We start from the raw sequence: 19055 nt of genomic DNA on the forward strand, positions 1-19055 counted from the left end.
AAAAATGAATTTATTTTCAAAGACTTGTTTTCTCTTAAAGACATTTAAATTCTTAAATTATGATCACTGCTAAACAATTGTGCACTTTATGTATCAAACCAAACATCAAATAGTGCTAAACCACATAGATTCTACCTCTATTAATGCAGAACTTCATGTAACACTCTGAATTCTGAGTCACCACTAGATTATATTCTGATTTACTTTTTGCCCTTTGTAGTTCAAGGTAACAAAGACAAAAGAAATAATCTCCTGTTCCCACTTACAGGCACATTATCAACACTGTGTAATTCAGTAACCTTTTGATGCAATCATGCAAAGAAGTTTTGTAATTGCATATTGTCTAAAAGTGCTCAGTAAGCCATGCACTTCTTATTTGAGCTCTAAAAGAAAATAAATCAGGAAACAGGAATAGAAGAAGCAGATCTGAAAAAGTTACAAGCATTCAGTTTTCTAATAATCACATCATTTTAAAGCACATTGGGTGTTTGTTAATGAGCTATTTTAATTTTCACAACAATTTGATAACTTTATGATTAGTCTGTTTCCTTAAACACCCACAAGCAATTAACAAGCACAAGCCAAATGGCACAGGCAATTTGAAAAAATACACCTATATGTACTAAAATGTAAATTGGGATTTAGGGACATGATATAGAAGGTCCATCTGCCTCTAACATTGAAGACTGTACCAGCTTAGTACAAATCAGAATGTGCTGAAATAACCTATTCTAGGCTAAATTCTGGTCCCAAGTGAATAAATTTTGTTTAATTCAGAGTGATGAGGCTTTTGCAAAATATTTGCTTGTTTCTCATGAAAGCTTCCAATTAACTCCACACAGAAAACCCATGACTCTCATTACTCTACAGATAAAGAGGATTAAGAACTGAAAAATCTGTAACTTAAGGGAAAGGGCAGCAGTTAAACAGTGACGAACACAAGGAGGTCAGGAAAGGCAGAAAGATTATTTAATAAAAAAGAAAAATAGAATATTTTTTTACTAGATCATGTATTGTTCCTGCTCCAGGAACTGCTGATTCAGCAGAAAGAAATGCAGCACTACCCAGAATGTGAAATAACGTTTCACATGTATCCTCTAGGGTCTGTGTTTCACAGCAGTAAGCAGAGCAGTTTTACAAGCATCTAAACTAGAAATGACTTCAGTGAGAGTTAGGCCTGTGCAGAGGCAGCTGTGCTTTTCAGTACAACGATCATACTCGATGGACCAGAGTCCACCACCACACTTACGTTCATAAGCATTGGGATTTTCAGAAATCAACTATAAATTCATCTTCACAACAGCATATTTAATTCACAGAATTATGGAATCATAGAATGTGGGGGGTTGGAAGGGACATTTGAAGGTCCTAGATCAGGTTGCTCAGAGCCTGGTTGAGCCTGACCTTGAATGTCTCCAGGGATGGGGCCTCCACCACATCTCTGGGCAACCTGTTCCAGTGCTTCAGCACCCTCATTGGAAACAGATTCTTCCTGATATCCAATTTGAATCTACCCTGCTCTAGTTTAAGGCCATTACCCCTCATTCTGTCTCTACACACTCTTGTCAAAAGTCCCTCCTGAGCTTTTCTATAGCCCTTCAGGTACTGGAAGGTCACCATGAGGTCCTGCCAGAGCCTTCTCCTCTCCAGGCTGAACAACCCCAACTCTCTCAGCCTGTCTTTGTAGGAGAGGTGCTGCAGCTCTCTGATAATTTTTGTGGCCCTGCTTGCATCAAATTAAGTGTCTTAGCAAATTATGTCATAAGCAAAAAGTTAAAAAAATAATTAAGTGCATATTTCAGGTTATTTTCAGTGTTTCCTTAGTCAAGTCTGGTGTTTTTTGTGGGAGGTTTTGGTTTTTGTGTGCTTTGTTTGTTGTTGTTGTTTGCTTGCTTTTTAAATAAATGACAGTGTTATTGGTTATAGTGCTGGTTTTGGGGTGGGTTTTTTTGTTGTTTTACAATAACCACTAAAATGGTCCTGAACAAAGACAGAAAGTACACTTTACTAGAGAGTAGAAGATTACCAATAGCCCACAAATGTTCTACTTGTAGCAAACCTCTTTTCTCAGTCCATAAACTCGATCAAAACAGCAGGGTATTAGATGCACAGAAATATGGCAGTTTTCCTGTTTCAGTTAAGGCAACATAATCTGTTCTTCTATAGATGTCTCACCTCTCCTCTTCCTTACAGCCATAGGTGTAAGGGTCTCCACCTACACAGAAAATTTCACACAGCAGATCTTACACCCCTCAGCAAGTCAGAAATCACATTTTTCTTCTTAGAGGCTTTTGAAGACACTGCAATCCAAAGCCTTCTATCAAACCCAAGGACCTACCAAGATTGTATTTCTGAAGTACTTCCATCCTTTTGGAGTTTTGAGGATGGACAATCTGCAAATCAAGTATCTCCAGCACCTCTGATCACTGCAACCCAACTCACTATTTTCATAAGCATTATCTCATACTCCATGAATATATTTAGCAAGTTCTGTACTCATTACATGTGTCACTTTTAAATAAAAGTGTGTATCATTGAGAGCATATAACTAATTTAAGCCACTGTAAAACACAGAAAAGGAACACATTAGTGTATTTCTTTTCTAAATAGAGAGAACAAAAGCCACTGAATTGCACTCAGTAATTTTTCATTCATACCCCACAAAAAATTTTTGTTCGTAATGAATTTTTATGCTTAAGAATTCAGTTAAATAGTAGTTTGGGATATTCTCTTAATGAACATTCAGAATCACAGAACACTTTAGGTGTTAGAGCCAGAACTGAATGACTAACACCATAATTCAGGCCTTATAATGAAGTGTTTCAAGCCTCTTTACAACTGTAGACAGATGAGTGTAAATTGTATCTTTGCTATGAACATACAGCATTTTTGGCTTCAGTTGCTGAAACAAAAGCCAAGAAAATGAATTTAAATATGATTGCAGACTTATTTGAAAACTGTTAAATTTGGGCTAATATCTTCTTCAAGCATGTTGTAGTGAACTATTTCCTTTTTTTTAATTATGTAAAGGTGTGTTTCTAGAGTAGCTGCAATGTTTTCATAAAGAACAAAAACTTTCAGAAAATAGACCTCATCTAATTAGTGCTGTCATTAGTGCTGTAAGTCATCTTTATCTTGCTTAAACAGGAAGAAACTATCACAAACACTAACACTATAGGGCAGCACTTCCAAAATCTAAAATATCACATAAATTATTCACGCTTCAATTAAAAATATTGAAAATAGCCAAATATCCTCCCTACATGCATTGAAACTTGGTGAAGTTTATCTGGATATGAATATATTTTTTAAAAATGTTAAAAAATCAGTTTTAATTAGAAATATAAAGCAAACCAAAACATTAAATTAAATTAATCTTTAAAAATAATTTTACAACTCAAAAAAACCTGTGATTTCTTCATCATTATCTGCGTTTTCCAAATTAAGCAGGTGTTGTTGCAAAACCTTATGTACATTGCTTTACTGTTCATGAGGGCCAATGGAACCCTGGGGTGCATAATCCTGGGCCAGCAGGTTGAGGGAGGTCATTCTCCCCCTCTCCTCTGCCTTGGTGAGGCCACAGCTGGAGAACTGGGACCAGTTCTGGGCTCCCCAGTTCAAGAGAGTCAGAGAACTACTGGAGAGAGTCCAGTGGAAGACACCAAAATGACTGGGGTATTGGAGCATCTCCCTGATGAGGAAAGGCTGAGATTATTGGGACTGTTCAGCCTGGAGAAGAGAAGGCTGAGGGGAGACCTTATCAATGCCTAAAAGTATCTCAAGGTGGGTGCAGGGAGGATGGAGACTCTGCTCAGTAGTTCCCAGTGACAGGATGAGGGACAATGGGTACAAGCTGGAACACGGGAAGCACCATGGAAATATGAGGGTATCTTCTTTACTGTGAAGGTGGCAGAGTCCTGGGACAGGCTGCCCAGGGAGGGTGTGGAGTCTCCTTCTCTGGAGATATTCAAGACCCCCCTGGATGCAGCCCTGGGTAATGTGCTCTAGGGGATCCTGCTTTAGCAGGGGGGTTGAGCTAGATGATGTCTAGAGGTCCCTTCCAACTCTGACAATTCCATGATTCCATGAAGGAAATTTCAGCAGCTTATTGGGAACCACAGCTTGCTTTACTTTTTAAAAACACAAGTAATGTTGATGATTTGGAGGGAAGAAGTTCCAGTTCTGAAAAAGCTGAAAATCAGCCAACATTAAATGTATCCAAATTCATTCCTAAATCAACATAAACACTTTGATAGTGCTCAGCGTTTTGACAAGCTGGGAAAAAAGCTTTAATGAAACCACTACTAGTCTAACCACCTTAGAGCTGGTAACACAGAGATTCTGAAATTATAGCTCTGCTCTCAGTTGTGATGAAAATTCAGAGAGGAAAAAACTTAAATAACTATTTTTGGAAAAAACAAACGAACAACAAAACCTACCAACAAAAATAGCGACACAATTTTCCTGTTTATACAGTTGTTTGTTACGTGTGTAACAGGGAAGGTCAGATTCCTACCTTCATTACAGATACTTCCTAGAATTCCCACTCAGTTACCTCCCATTCAGCCACTGATTGAGAGAACAAGAAGGAATTCAATATTTCCTTGTGCTTCTACTGTGTAAAAGGATGACAAAGTAACAATGGCCGTTATTGGTCCCTTTAAACAATGTACTGTGCTCTGTTCTTTAAAACACACAAAGCCATCATTTAAACAAAAGATATTTCCTCCTCTAATGGAGTAGCAGTGCATTTTAAAAGCAACTATCAAATCATATAAAAGAAGTCCAATATCAGGTTGTTCTCTCTTAACCAACTAACAAGAAAAGGAACACTTTAAAAAGCAACAGTTGAAAAACCACACACACACACAAAACCCCAGGCAAAAAACTAACAGACCCTTCATTCTCTTCTACAGGGCTGTGGGAGGCAAGTTGAATTGATTTTTCAGATTCTTAAAGACAGGAAAGGCATATTTGAGGGAAAAATAATGCAGTTGTGAAAGTAATATGAAAAGCTATTAATTCATCTATTTAGCATGTAAAACCTTCAGGGCTGGGACCATGTCCTAACGTGGTCCTCAGTGATTTAGCACAAAGAAAATACATTTTTTTTTTAAGGCAAATGCCACTGTAAAATGAAAGCATGTCAAGAGAGGCAACAAAATCTCAGTGACAAATGCCATTAAAAACTCAAATGGATAGATACCTTAGATAAACAATGTCACAGCCACCAGGCATTCTGAAAATTTGTTTTGGTGTAAAAAGGAGCACATAATATATCGAGATACAGAGTTTTTCAGAACAATCTGGGATTCAAGACTGTATAAATAAGAGTATTGATTTTATTTCTTTGTCCCAAGTGCCTGCACTATGTGAAAACAAAGGCAGTGTGCTCACAGGGTTGGGTTCCCTATGGATGTCAGCATCCCCCAAAGTGCTCACAATGCTATTTTTAGTTCCTCTTCAGTGATAAATCAAATGTTTCTATCTGTCATGATGCTGCATTTCAGGACCTGTCACACAGTTGTAATTTGAAGAAATATGAAGAGTGTGACAGTGCAATGCCCTGGGGAGCCCTGAGCCATCCTCTCCTGACTCCCTTCTCTAAATGTAAATGGAAATATTGCTTCCCTGCAATATTGGTGCTGTTCACTTATCACATACATGAGTCACATAAGCATCTCAGAGGTGCTGACTAAAGTTATTCCAAATAACCCCAAGTGCAGTCTAATTGGGAAATTCCACTAAGTTAGATTTTTGAGCTACTACATGGAACCTGACAAAATTTTAATATAATTTTAATCTAACAGTCCAAATATTCCTACTTATTATTAACAATGAAATAAACAATGTGTAATACATGGAATAATAATAGAATAATGGTATTGCTGCAGAAAACATTTCTCTATAGTAATATCAATTAGGTTTTTTTAAGGAGAATTTTCTTTGTGTGTTTCTGCTGTGTCTAAGAAATGTGTCTGGGTGAGGGTTGACTACAAAAACTCCTTTGCAAATAAACTGGTTACTGTCCAAGTACAGCAGGTTAAATGTATTCAACAGGACAACACTTAGAGCACCTGGTGTGTTGCCATCCTACGTTTTCTACCATCAAAACAAGTGGTAGCAATGTGGTATGGTTAAACTTGCACACAGTATTTTTGATTGCTAAATCTTTTTACAGTTCTAATTTACTACACAGGAGCATTTCAATGGAAAATAAAATAAATCAAGAAACCCACTAGATGGTGCTCGTACACAGAAAATACAGATCAGCAGCACCGTTCTCATTGCTTAACACGCTCCTAGCTGCTAGTAAGGAAGGGTACTTTTTTTTGCAGAGGTCAAATTTTGCTGTTAATTGATTCCAAAATCCTGACATTTTCTGTGCTGCCCCTTGAAGTCTGGAGCTGACATTTTTACAATACACTCCCACACATACACAAGCACAGATAAAATATTGTCATAATAGGTCATAAAGCCAAGCAGTGAGAGTAAAAGTAGAAGGAATTTCTGAAACAGGTGATTGAAAGAATTTAGAATCATAGATACATGGCATGGTTTGGGTTGGAAGGGACCTTTAATGGCCATCCAGTCCACCCCCCCTGCAGTGAGCAGGGACATCTTCAACTAGATCAAATTGCTCAGAGCCCCATCCAACCTGACCTGAAATGTTTCCAGGGTTGGGGCATCTCCCACCTCTCTGGGCAGCCTGGGCCAGGATTTCACCATCCTCACTGCAAACAATTTCCTCCTTATATCTAGTCTGAATCTCCCCTCAATCTAATCTCAGTTTGAGTTTTTTGCTGCTAAACCACTCCTGTTCTGCATGGAAATTCTGAGGGAAAAAAACAAACCAAACCAAAAACTAGCACAGAAGGGGTCGTAGTGGGCAGGGAAGTGCAGCAAAGACACAGAATAAAAAGTTTGTTCAGCCCCTTAGCAACATTTGGACCCTGAAAGTGTACTCTGCTTATTTGTCCCTTGACAAGTTCAGCATCCTCAAACTCATCTGCTTGCAAATAGGTAAGTTTTTAGTGCTGTTGTTCAGTATTTTCTTCACATGTGAGGGACGACCAGTCTGTGATTTTTCCCCACTCAGGGGAGATCTGAGGAATGCATGAAGTGCCAAAGGACCTCATTACTGGGTAGGAGCTTTTGAAGCATGGTGATGCATCCTGCTGCTTCACAGGTGAAATGATGGACTCGACACCATTCTGGTTTAAAAGCCAATTCAACTCCACAAGGAAGAAGCCCTGTATGTCATTCAAAGTCATATATGAGGTTATCTTAATCTGCATCACACTTTCTCCAGTGCACATTCACGTGGGTGTCTCTATTTCAATTCAATATATAACTGCTGCTATGCAGAAATAACCATTCCACAGACACCACAGCTCAACAACTCTGCCTTCAAATTGCCACGTGGGACCTGTAGTAATATTTTTGCTATTGTTTCTTATTATTTTGATAATGAAAGAAAACCTCTTATTCTGAAGATCACACCTTGTCCTTTTGTCCCCAGCATCACAAACCACTTGTGTGAAGAACATATTTCCAAGTAAACTGAGGTCCCATAAATATTCTGCAAAATCCATTCTCAGGCTGAACATTTTAGACAGTTATTTACCCAAAAAGCAACATTTTAAAGGTAGTCACTTAATGATACAGCATCTCTTCTCTCCATTACCTTTATGTCATAGTTTGACTGCTCCTGATTTTATTACAAAAAAGCATCCTTTGTTATTGTTGTACCCAAGTCTTTTGCCTTTTCAGTTTCTCTGGGCTCTTTTTCATTACACACCTGTCAGATCTTTCATTCCATAGAGGGAGCTCTGAATTCACTAGCCTGGCAAAATATTGCCAAAGGTTTATTAATATCTTTGAGAAATATGCAATGATAGTCCATTTATTAAGCATGACATTAATTTTAAAGCCTGGAGGACAATGACCAGTGTCATCAGACACTTTTTTTCTCATAAAAAATATTAATCTCCCAAATTATAGACTTGCATTATTTGAGAAATTATTAGAGCTTGAGTTACTCTGCCTGGAATTTTTCTGTTCAAATCCTTCTCATAACAAGAATCAGAATATTTTCAGTACCTCTGGATCTATAGCAAGTATAAAAATACCTCATGTACCAAAAACGCATTTAACCACCTCTTTCAGTTCTCAACCAGATCAGTTCCTTCATACACCAAATTATTTTCATATTCATTCAAGATTCCACGCAATTTTGAAGAAGGACAGTAAAGACATGATACACAGAAAGAATAAATCACTGTAGTATCAAAATAACATCAAATACAGGGTTTGTCCGTTTGGATTTACATGTCTTGAAAAGCAAAGGCATTTATACATATATACATTTTAACAAATACAGTATCTTTGTATCCTATTGATAGACACAGAACTTGCCAATGTGTTATATACATACAAATACAAAACAAAAGCAGAAAGTCAACTCAGGAGGTTCATCAGTTCTGGTGAGCTCTTTCTGACTCACAATGTATTTTAGACAATCCCAGCCTTGCTCCAAACACAGAGATGCTCCTTTTTATGGGTCTGTACTGCATGCATTGTAAATATTTTTATATTTACAAAACTGCTACACCTATCCTTGTAGTAAAGTACAAGAATGATTACCTCATTTTTCATATCAAAAGCTAACACAAAATACTTTTAATTGTTTAAAACATTAAGAGTTTTAGGGCGCTCTGTTTGAAACCCCTAGAATTTGAAATTCCACAGTGATTAGCACTTTGCAAGTTTTGTCAGCACACCCCACCCACACAGCTACATTTCTAGAAACTAAGAAATCACAGTCTCAGTCCACCCTCTGAAAGGAGGCACTCTCCTACTCCTCAGAGACCCCCAGTGCCCAATACAGACTATTTCTGCCTGTCACTGCCCCCTCTCCATTCCATCATGCAGAACATGTCCCCCACCTATCTATTGCAGCCCTGGCTGAGGCAGAGATTCTCCATCTACTGATCCTATCACTTCATACCCACATATACATATATTTTTATATCCACATCCCACATATACTTTTACCCGGAGGGCACCAGATGAATCAGTCCCACAACACTCAACACATGACAACTCAGCAGTCCCTTGACAATCAGAATGGCTGAGACCTTCCCAGAACAAACCTACCATTGCCTGAGTGAAAACAGAATAATTCCAGAATACACCATAAGTTCTTAACAAACTTCCCTGAGTAAACTTGGGGAAATGTCATGAGAAGAGGTAAAAGTTGCATCTTTAGTTGCAGTAAGAACTCAGAAATATTTAATGAGAATAAAATATATGCCAAGTTTTAGTAATAAGCCCATGAATATCTGGAATTAATTGATCTGAAATTAAAGCAGGAGCATTACAGTTAAAGGACAAAACCCAAGGCATTAAACATGTATTTTTGTAATCAATCAACTTCAAACAGTACTTCAAAGTAGAAAATCTGATAAGAAACAGATTACTGAACTCTCTTCATTTCTACCTAGATTCTCTTTAACAATCAATAAATGATAACTCTTTCCAAAATGGTGCTGCTAATAACTCACAGGTGACTTTATACCACAAGTCACCATTGTGTAGAGTCTGGCAATCAGCACGAAACCTATTTAACTACCATAGTCAAAGTGCTTAAAATAGGTAGAATAATTACTCATATTACACGTGATGATATTTTGACTGATAAAGCATTCAGATGATTTACACTGCATTTGAAGCAGGAAGGCACAGAATGCTGATCCTGAAATTTGAAATAATGAAGCCTGAGAGGTGTGAATTATTATTATAGAAAAACCTGCAAACCTATTTTTAATCAAGAAGAATTGTCTTGTCATATAATATAAGGCTTAGTATGCACTCACACCAAATACAAATTGATCTCAATCAAGGTGACTCATACTGTAAAATAAATATACAGTAACATTATGTTCAGTAGAAAATATAAACTTCCTTTCCCCTGCTGAATAATACAGTGCCAGCACAAAAATCTAACTTACTTTTCCACCATATTTTTACCCATGACATAGTTTCACTAGTCTAGTAATTCTTCTTGCTTTCTTGCTTGTAAAACATAAGAGTAAATTCCCAATCATCCCACCACTTATAAATTTTGGCTTTCCCTGGAGTGAAGGAATATTGTCTCTGCTGCAAAACGAGGTGTGAATAAATCTCACCAAACAGCTAAGCAGTGAGGCAAAACAGAAAATATGGTTAGAAAGCTGACAAAACAATAGTTTCAATCTTTGCATCCTCATTATGTTTTCATCTAGTTTTTTGTTGTTTTTTTTTTTAATTGGAAAGAGAAGATTCTCAAAAAAGCCAGGCTGGTTTTCTACATGTCACTGTGAACAGAACACAATCCTATGGATGCCTGCAACTTCACATAAATAGGAACAGACTTTACCTGAGGAGGAAAACGATGAACAAATATTCTCACAAAGAGGCAGGGGACAATATCAGATGTCTCACATAGCCTTCTCTAAATTTACTTTCACTAATGTCACCCAAAGCAGGACAACTAAGCACAACAACTCTCTTTGCATTGAACTGCACCCTTTTCCAGAGCAGCAGCATCATCAGATTGGGACTGAGAAGTCACATGTTTTGTTCCTGTTTGTCAAACCTCTGCTGTCCACAACGTGCAAATTCCCCCACAAAAGCCAGAGTAAAAAAAGACCAAACAGGTATTATTCACAGGATCCTATCAATAAGATAAGACCTGTGAGCTGAGAAGGTCCTGAAAACCATGTGGAATTCCTTAAATCTTGAACCACAATAATTTTACAAGAAAAAACTATAGATCTAGAGATACAGATATTTTTTAAAAATTCATAGAGCCATTGCAGGTAGTACTGTTTCATGTTCAACTGCAGTTCTGAATGGTTTTACCCTCTTTGGTTGTCTCTTCCTACACCTATCCACACATTTTCTGCTGTCATGTCTCCACCTCTAACCACATTCCATTTTGCTATTATTTGTATACTCATTCTCTGCCTTTTCTTCAGCATTTTCCTCTATCCTGAAGCTTCCCTTGATCCTATCATAATATCCAGCCTTTCTACTAGGGTCTCCAAAGCAGACTCAATGACAGTAAACCACAGATGCAGAAGACAAGCCCAGTCCAACACGACATGAGATGAACAACCTGCACTACACCTCTACTGTCAGCCCTAAATACAGCAGGACTGAGAAGCTCCTGCTGGTGTGTGACAGATGCTTGTATTGCAACCTTGTGTATTAATCAAAGTGAAAAGGACACCAGACCCTAATAATAATAATTTTAACACTTGCCTGAAATCAGAATGAAAGAGGAAGATATTTTCAGACACTGTCTGACATTAAGCTATTTTTCCACTTTCTAAAGAACAGCCCTTACATGTGTGATACTGAAAAATCATTAAATGGGACTGGCAAGGAAATATATGTATAACAAGATATAAGACTTAGACAGCTGTTAAGAAAGTTACTTAAGCAAAACTGTACCTATTGCTGGATTAGAGGCTGCAGCACTTTGCCTGCAGCTGGAGAGACTGGTATCAGCTGTGTTTGAAAGATGTTTTTTCCATATCTTTGATTAACCTAACTCATGAATCTAGTTGAATGTTAATGTTTCCAGGTTGCTCAGCTCCTCCACCATATTTATTGTCTTGACTTCCTGACTTGACAGACAAACATGATGTTACCACTCAATCAACCACAGATCTTGGTCACAGAACTAAATTGCCAGATTAATCAAACTTTGCATTATTTAGAATTAAGCAGCAAAATTTTTCAAGGACACTAGGGCACAGGAGGACTTCTTTCTCTCTGTAATACCCACTGCATATGAGCACAAATAACTCCTCATCATTCAAGTCCATTAGCAGACACCATCTATTCCTCATTAAAAGTAATACAAATCAATGTCTGGACTTTTCTGCAGTCTGAGGGAAGGGACCTGAATGAAAGGGGAAATTTCAGTCCTGATCAATGACCACTTAGTCAAAAGCACTGTAGATTGCATGGAGAAACATTCCATTTTTCATACACTTCTGATACTTACATCGAATTCATTTAATGCAGCTGCCAGCTCTCCTATGCCAGTGTGCCCCTTGTTCTCATCAGTGGGTGAGGTGGCCTGGGCAGCATTGGAGATACCAGCAATTGCTTCTTGTACTTGCTTGAAGACATAGTCTCTGTTGGCCCTCGTGGCTGCAACGTCAGGGTGACGGAGAAACGCCTGGGATGCAGTGTACAGCATGGTGGCATTCTTCTTCAGAGCACCTCGAGCTGCAGCCATCTCATCCCTGCAGTGAGGATCCTTCAGTTCCTACAAAAAAAACACACCATTTTTACAGATGTAAATGAAAGTTTTCCTGTTAGATTGTATTGCCTACCCAGCTTAAGTGTCAACATCATGCAATGATTTTGCAGAGACAGCGTCAATGACAGAATCTACCAAAAATGACAGCAAGGAATGCCCCTCTTGCCCAAAAAAGTCCATTCCTTCCCTGTAACTACAGTTCTTATTCAAAGACCTGCAGAGAATTTATATAAACCATTCAAAATTACTCTTCCTAATTGACTGGATTCAGCCTGCTGATTCCATATGGGCAATGGGAGTGCAACAATCCTGTTCCAGTAAGAGCCATATTTTTTTCTAAGCACTACACCTATGTGCTGTATAAAATCATCATAACATAGCCCTTTAAAAAAATAAATCTAAATTAAAATAGCATATTGATGAATATGTTTTTAGTCCTTAAAGACCTAATTAATATACCACTCATTATTTTTAGCCTTCCCTTCCCATTTTGATCTATTACTCATATCATTAGGTATTTGCTTCAGTGACATCTACTTTCTTTTGGTCCCCTGAAAATAAGCATCAGATACTGTGCAATATGTTACCAAAATCAGATGACACTGGATTATTACTATGTAACTAAACCATTTATTTATTTACAGGATATATCACCCTGTCCATTAAAGTCCTTTGAACATTAGATAAGGTAGCCCTAGTTGCTTCTGTTTTAGAACTATGAACAAATAAGTTTAGTGAGCTGAACAGTTCATTTATACATAGAATCTGTGGCAAAAAAATTAAAAAAGCAACCCGATATTCTGGATTTAGAGGGTTTGTCCACTGACCAATTTCAACCACATGTGACTGACAGATAAAAGTTTTCAGAGATAATTATGTTCCTAAAAGCTTTATCAGGCTACAACACAGAAGAGATTCAAAGAAAACCTATGAACATCTAAGCAGTGCCTTTTAATGCTGTCAAGATTTTCTGCAATGATATGGAACACTTCACTGGCATTATAAAAATGACCCTTGAGAAGAAAATTTTAAAAGGCCTATGCTAAGATTTTCTGCTATCTTTCCACTCCTCCAACAAGACTTTAAGAGACATACATCTTCATTAGCTTTTTCTCTTTTCCCCACATTTATAATTATACTTCCACAAGGGAAGTGTCTGAACATACAGAATACAGTGACTGGATTTCATAATTTAAATGTATTTAATTCCAGTATAACTCTGAAAATGTTATATTTCATTAAGAAATACAATAGTGACACTGAAGTAAATGGTGATGACTGTAATGCAAAAAAATAAAGAAACAGAAGGACAAATATGGAAAGCCAGCTTTCTAAATCTGGTGTGCTGTGCTATACAAAGACTACACCCCTGAATGATTGGTGGTATTCCAGTACAATGGATTGTGCAGAAATCTTATACAACTCCACTGTGAAAGCACTGTCTGGACTCTTAAAACAAAACAATTAGAAAGCAGGAAGTTTACTTCTATTGTAAAGTTGTATAATTGCAGGCATTGAATAAATGTTATAGTGACTTTCTGGTCTTTTTTCCATGGGCCTTAGTAATGAATGAATGAAGTACTTTCTTTTTTTTAAGTATGTGAAAATTAATAATGAGAGTTTTCAAGCACAAAGTAGATTTCTGTTGCTCCTGAATTTGAATTATACCAGACTACCAAAGAGCTCCTGCTTTAGCAGCTCTCAGAGTGACCTCAAATCAGCTTAGGTTAGAATTAAATGGGAATAATCATCAAATGAAAACTCAACTTCCTGAATCACTTGCCTTTTCACTCTTCATTCTGTTATTAACTGAAGCCACTTGGAACATATTCTTAAAGAAATTGCATTTTTTTAAAAAAACTTCATCCCATTCAAAAAAAAAAAAATCAATGTGATTAAATTATAGGCCACGACACAGCACTTACTTACAGTACATTTTGAACCAGAATTGAACATAAAATACCAGATCTTTAGAACCAATACTTACTTTCTCAACCACTGCTTCCAAACGCACTCACCTGCTGCCGCCGAGCAGCGACATAGTTCAGTTTGACCATCTCCTTTCCAAATTCTTTAAAGCGATTTGCTAAATCTTGCTCATTTGTTGCATTCTTCACTGCTTCTAGTGCTTCCTCTACCTAGAAGAGAACATATCAGTTGTGTTAGAATTTCAATCTGGGTGCACTCTTTGATAAAGCCTATAAATAATCTACCCAATACTCTCTGTTATATAGACACAATTTGGCTTTAACGTCCATCACTGTACAGGGGCCTATGATGGTCCCACAAACTTTAATTAGGTTTCTTAATGGAGAATCTGCCTGACTGTCATTCTGCATTACTGTCTATTTACTGTACTTTGGTATCATGTAAAACTAATATAAAAGGCATTCATTTCCCCACTCACACTTATCAGATGAAAAGTTTAAAATCTGTGGGGTCTAAAACAAAATAGATTAACATATTCTTAAGGAAAGATGAGGGAGCTGGGTCTCTTTAGCTTGGAGAAGAGGAGACTGAGGGGTGACCTCATCAGTGTTTACAAATACCTTAAGGGTAAGTGTCAGGAGGACAGAGCCAGACTTTGTTCAATGATGTCCAGTGATAGGACAAGGGGCAATGGATGCAAACTGGAACACAGGAGGTTCCACGTAAACATGAGGAAAACCTTTTTCACTGTGAGGGGGACAGAACAGTGGAACAAGCTGCCCAGAGAGGTTATGGAGTCTCCTCTGGAGACATTCAAAACCCGCCTGGATGCGTTCCTGTGTGACCTGCCCTAGGACATCCTGCTCTGGTAGGGGGGGTTGGACTAGATGATCTTTCGAGGTTCTTTCCAACCCCAACCATTCTGTGATTCCGTGATCAGAATGGTACAGGCCTGTGGTACAGGCTTTATGGGAAAACAAATGGAAGTTATTAATTCTGGACAAGACATATCTGTTAAAACTCAAACCTATAATTACAGAATCACAGAATCTTAGGGGTTGGAAAGGACCTGGAAAGATCATCTGGTCCAACCCCCCCGCCAGAGCAGGATGACCCAGAGCACATCACACAGGAACGTGTCCAGGTGGGTTTTGAATATCTCCAGAGAAGGAGACTCCACAGCCTCTCTGGGCAGCCTGTCCCAGGGCTCTGTCACTCTCACAGGAAAGAAGTTTTTCCTGATGTTACATTTTAAATTTATCCCAACATATACAAAATACTGAATCTTTGTGAAATAAATGAAGCAGCAACAGATTCAACCCAGAATATATTACTATTTCTTTTTCCTCAGCTCTCAGCTTTCCTTTTTCAGGTACATTAAAATTGGGAAAAGAATCTACCTTAGAAAATATTCCTGCAGTTACTTGGCCTGCTGTAGCTATCAGGCCAAGATATAAAAACCCAGTAATACCAACAAGTTAATCTACCAAATCTATTGTGAAATTTTACCTCTAATATAGCAAGAAAAATATCCAAAGGAATAAAATACTTCTTTCATACAATAAGCAAAGGAAAGTTTCCTCTGACCTGGTAAAAAAATCAAAATTGTATTTCTCTCCCTCACCACATGAAAACCCAGTATCAAGCAGACAGATTGAGAACTGAAAAGCTTCTATTCATCCCTCTTTCTAAAAGCTATTGCTTCAATTCACAGGAATGTGCAGAAGCTTCCTACAACAGACCAATTTTCCCCTTGAAGAGAAACAGCCGATTCCAATGGGGACGTGTCCCTGCGCAAGAGCAGAGCCTGGCAGCTCACTCTCCAACCAGCACTGGGAATCCAGCAGTAGCTGGAGACCAATGAATTTGGAAAGGCACAATTTTGTGCAGAACCTGCCTTTTTAATATCTGTGCTACTCTAACTTTACCTTCCTACCAGCAAGAGAGGATATTTTTATTGTGAGTTTTTACTTACTTACTGCGGATGGAAGAATATCCACACATGGTAGTTCTACATTACAAATTACATTTTTAAAGGAAAATGTATGATTCAAGGACATAAATCCATAGCTATTATGTTGGAAATTACATACTGAGAGTCACAAGCTTCACCTTATTCTAGAAATTACCTTTCCATTTACTCTTAAACTGACCTTTTTTAACCAACATGCACAAATCATAAAAGCATCATTATATTAACTAAGTTATTCTTGCAGGTTTCCCAGCAAAATATGAATATCTTTCTTTCAGATCAAGAAGTGCTTATACTAAACTACCTGAAACTTCAAGGTGTTTACAATGAGAAGCACAGGCATGACAAACTGATCCACATTTCTGTAAGGCCTGCAGCTCCCTATTAAATAACATTGCTGGAGAAATTGTTACAGATTCCACTCTGATAATCAGATTTCAAATGATGCTGATCACAAGCCTGTGAAATTCCAAAATTAAGAAAGTGGTCATGGAAAATATTAGAGAGAACATGAGCACAAACCCTTTTTTAAATTGTAATTTCTTTCACAAATTCATGTTGAAGCAAGTTCCCCATCCTCAACAGAACAAGATCTGACTCAATCGTACAGATGTGTTCCTCTAATTAACTATAATGCAATTAATAAAAATAGACCCATAACTCTGCATATGCATGATCACATACTGTATTAGTATATGCTATTTTATGAGTGTTACACAAGGTTCACTGCAATAAGCATTACTACTAATTTAAGTAATGCAGAAGATATCCTGAAAGAAATGACCAAGTGTCCTTCCAGAAAGAATCTGCATATATTTGCTCTAAAACATTAATTAAAATGCACTCTAAAGTCTAAAGCATAACTCACTCCTTTGACATGCTTTCACTGAAGACTGATTACAGTACATTTCAGTATAAATCAAGCTTGGTAACTTTAACACACAGAGTGATTTCAGTTTATTAATTTTATGGTTAACTTACACCAGTCTTTGAACGTTACCTCTGAGTCTTACAAGAGCTGTTCTTTCACCAGTTTTGTAAAATATAAACACTTTTTTTTTTTTTTCCTAGTAATTGAATTTTTATTAATCTAAAACTAGGTGCTGTATAAAATGGTAAGATAAATATCGTGCAGTGATAAATTACCCTTTTTAACCTTAAAATAAAAAATATCAAATTTAAAGTACTTAAGTTGAATTTTGCTAAAAGCAACCAGGGATGTCTGGCTTCATAACAAGATTCATAATAGCATCTCACAAATGCTGAGATTACAAACCATGTTGCCACACATTGCCCTTGCAAATCAAGGGCAAGTAAATACACCCACTTCCAAAACAGTGTTGGAAGTCTGTACCACAGTACACTGCTCTAATGGAAGGAAGAGCTCTCAGATGTGAGAACAGTATTTCTCACCATCTACGAAAGAGCTTGAATCTGAATTTTAATCATAATGTTTAGAAAAATCTATTGTTTATAATATTAAAGTGTTAAGTCTCCCAATCAAAGGATTACTTGACTTACAGTGGCATGGAGTATTATAGAAGGGAAAATTTAAAAGCATATTCAAGATAGACAATGCCTACACCACAGATAATCAGAGCCACATGCTGACAACTACGAGAGCAGCTCTCTGCTCATGACAGCAGATCTCACTAGAAGCTGCACAGAAAATTCTGCCTTTTCCATGATGAAAACTGCTTTCAAACTATTTAGCTTCTCTGCACAGTTTGCAAGCTGAAAGGTTCTAATTGTTTGTCCAGAGCATAGTATTGTTGTATAGGTACACTGTTAAAAAGACAAATTAAAAAAAGAGAAAGAAAATTAAAAAGAAAAGATGTGATATGTTTTTGACAGCTAAACTCACACAGGGACTTTGCAGGCTTTATATATTCTGTATACGAGTTTCTGCAAAAATTTATTTTGCTTCATTTTGTTTATGCAATAAAAGAGAAATATTCCAATAGCTAGCAAAAATAAAAATTAAATTTCCTAGTTTCGACTGCAAAGTCTTTTAATATTCTTGCATAAAAAACATGAATGATGGCAGCCAAAATGAATCGATACCAAAATGGCAATTTTTAATTCCTCTTTATTCTGTTATTCCTCTTTGATGATTGATTAGACACTTTTACTACTGTCTCACTCCAAACTAAAGATTCAATCTGCTGAGAAAAACGCAGAGAAAAACACTGCAGTACCTAAACTCTGCCACAAGATAGCAATACTTTACAAGTACTGAGTTGGCAAACCGCTGGCATAAGATGCAAGGTGAGCTGAGGAAACGATTAACAACAGCACTAGTCCAAGTCACTGAAGACGTTTGAGAATTTTTACTTTAAGTCTCCAAAGCCTAATTTCTGCAAAATCAGAACATGAATGAGGCTACTGTAGAAATGTGTTATCTCCTGCCTCTTTATCAGCACTGAGTGAAACAGCAAGAAACGTGAACAGCGACAACCATTACTGATTTGTTCCCTAGTTTTCTACACACGATAGATGCAAAACCAATACACCAAGTTAAAATGCATACAATTTTCAGGTGTGACAGAAGCCTCATGACATCAGCCATATCAGCCAGGATGAGCAGGCGGGTGACAGCAGAAAGCAGGGCCCGAGCAGCCCGCACCATGGTGCCCCGTTTCACCGAGGAGCAGGGGTCGTCAGCGAACTCGGAAGAGGCGATTCGCATGGTTTCTCCTAGAATTGTAACAACAAATGGCATTAAAGACAGGTTTTACACTTCTTCCACAAAGTATAAACAACTCACTAAATAAACCAACCGCTGTGAGGAAAAAAAAAAATAAAAAAATAATGGCTTAGTTATTTAATGATGAA

At 37.4% G+C, this 19055-nt stretch overlaps 1 protein-coding gene across 2 annotated transcripts in view; it reads right to left on the reverse strand.

Moving 5' to 3' along the window:
- The window catches only part of CTNNA2 (catenin alpha 2), a 512527-nt gene that overhangs the window by 363742 nt on the left and 129730 nt on the right, over nucleotides 1–19055 (reverse strand). For both annotated transcript variants that reach the window (XM_051617316.1, XM_051617315.1), the window contains exons 4-6: nucleotides 18751–18917; nucleotides 14338–14457; nucleotides 12059–12325 (exon numbers count right to left, since the gene is read on the reverse strand). In XM_051617316.1, coding sequence (XP_051473276.1) covers nucleotides 12059–12325; nucleotides 14338–14457; nucleotides 18751–18917 — 554 coding nt within the window. The remainder of the gene's footprint in view (nucleotides 1–12058; nucleotides 12326–14337; nucleotides 14458–18750; nucleotides 18918–19055) is intronic.

The sequence above is a fragment of the Apus apus genome, chromosome 4 (assembly GCF_020740795.1).
Source record: "Apus apus isolate bApuApu2 chromosome 4, bApuApu2.pri.cur, whole genome shotgun sequence".
Taxonomy (NCBI): domain Eukaryota; kingdom Metazoa; phylum Chordata; class Aves; order Apodiformes; family Apodidae; genus Apus; species Apus apus.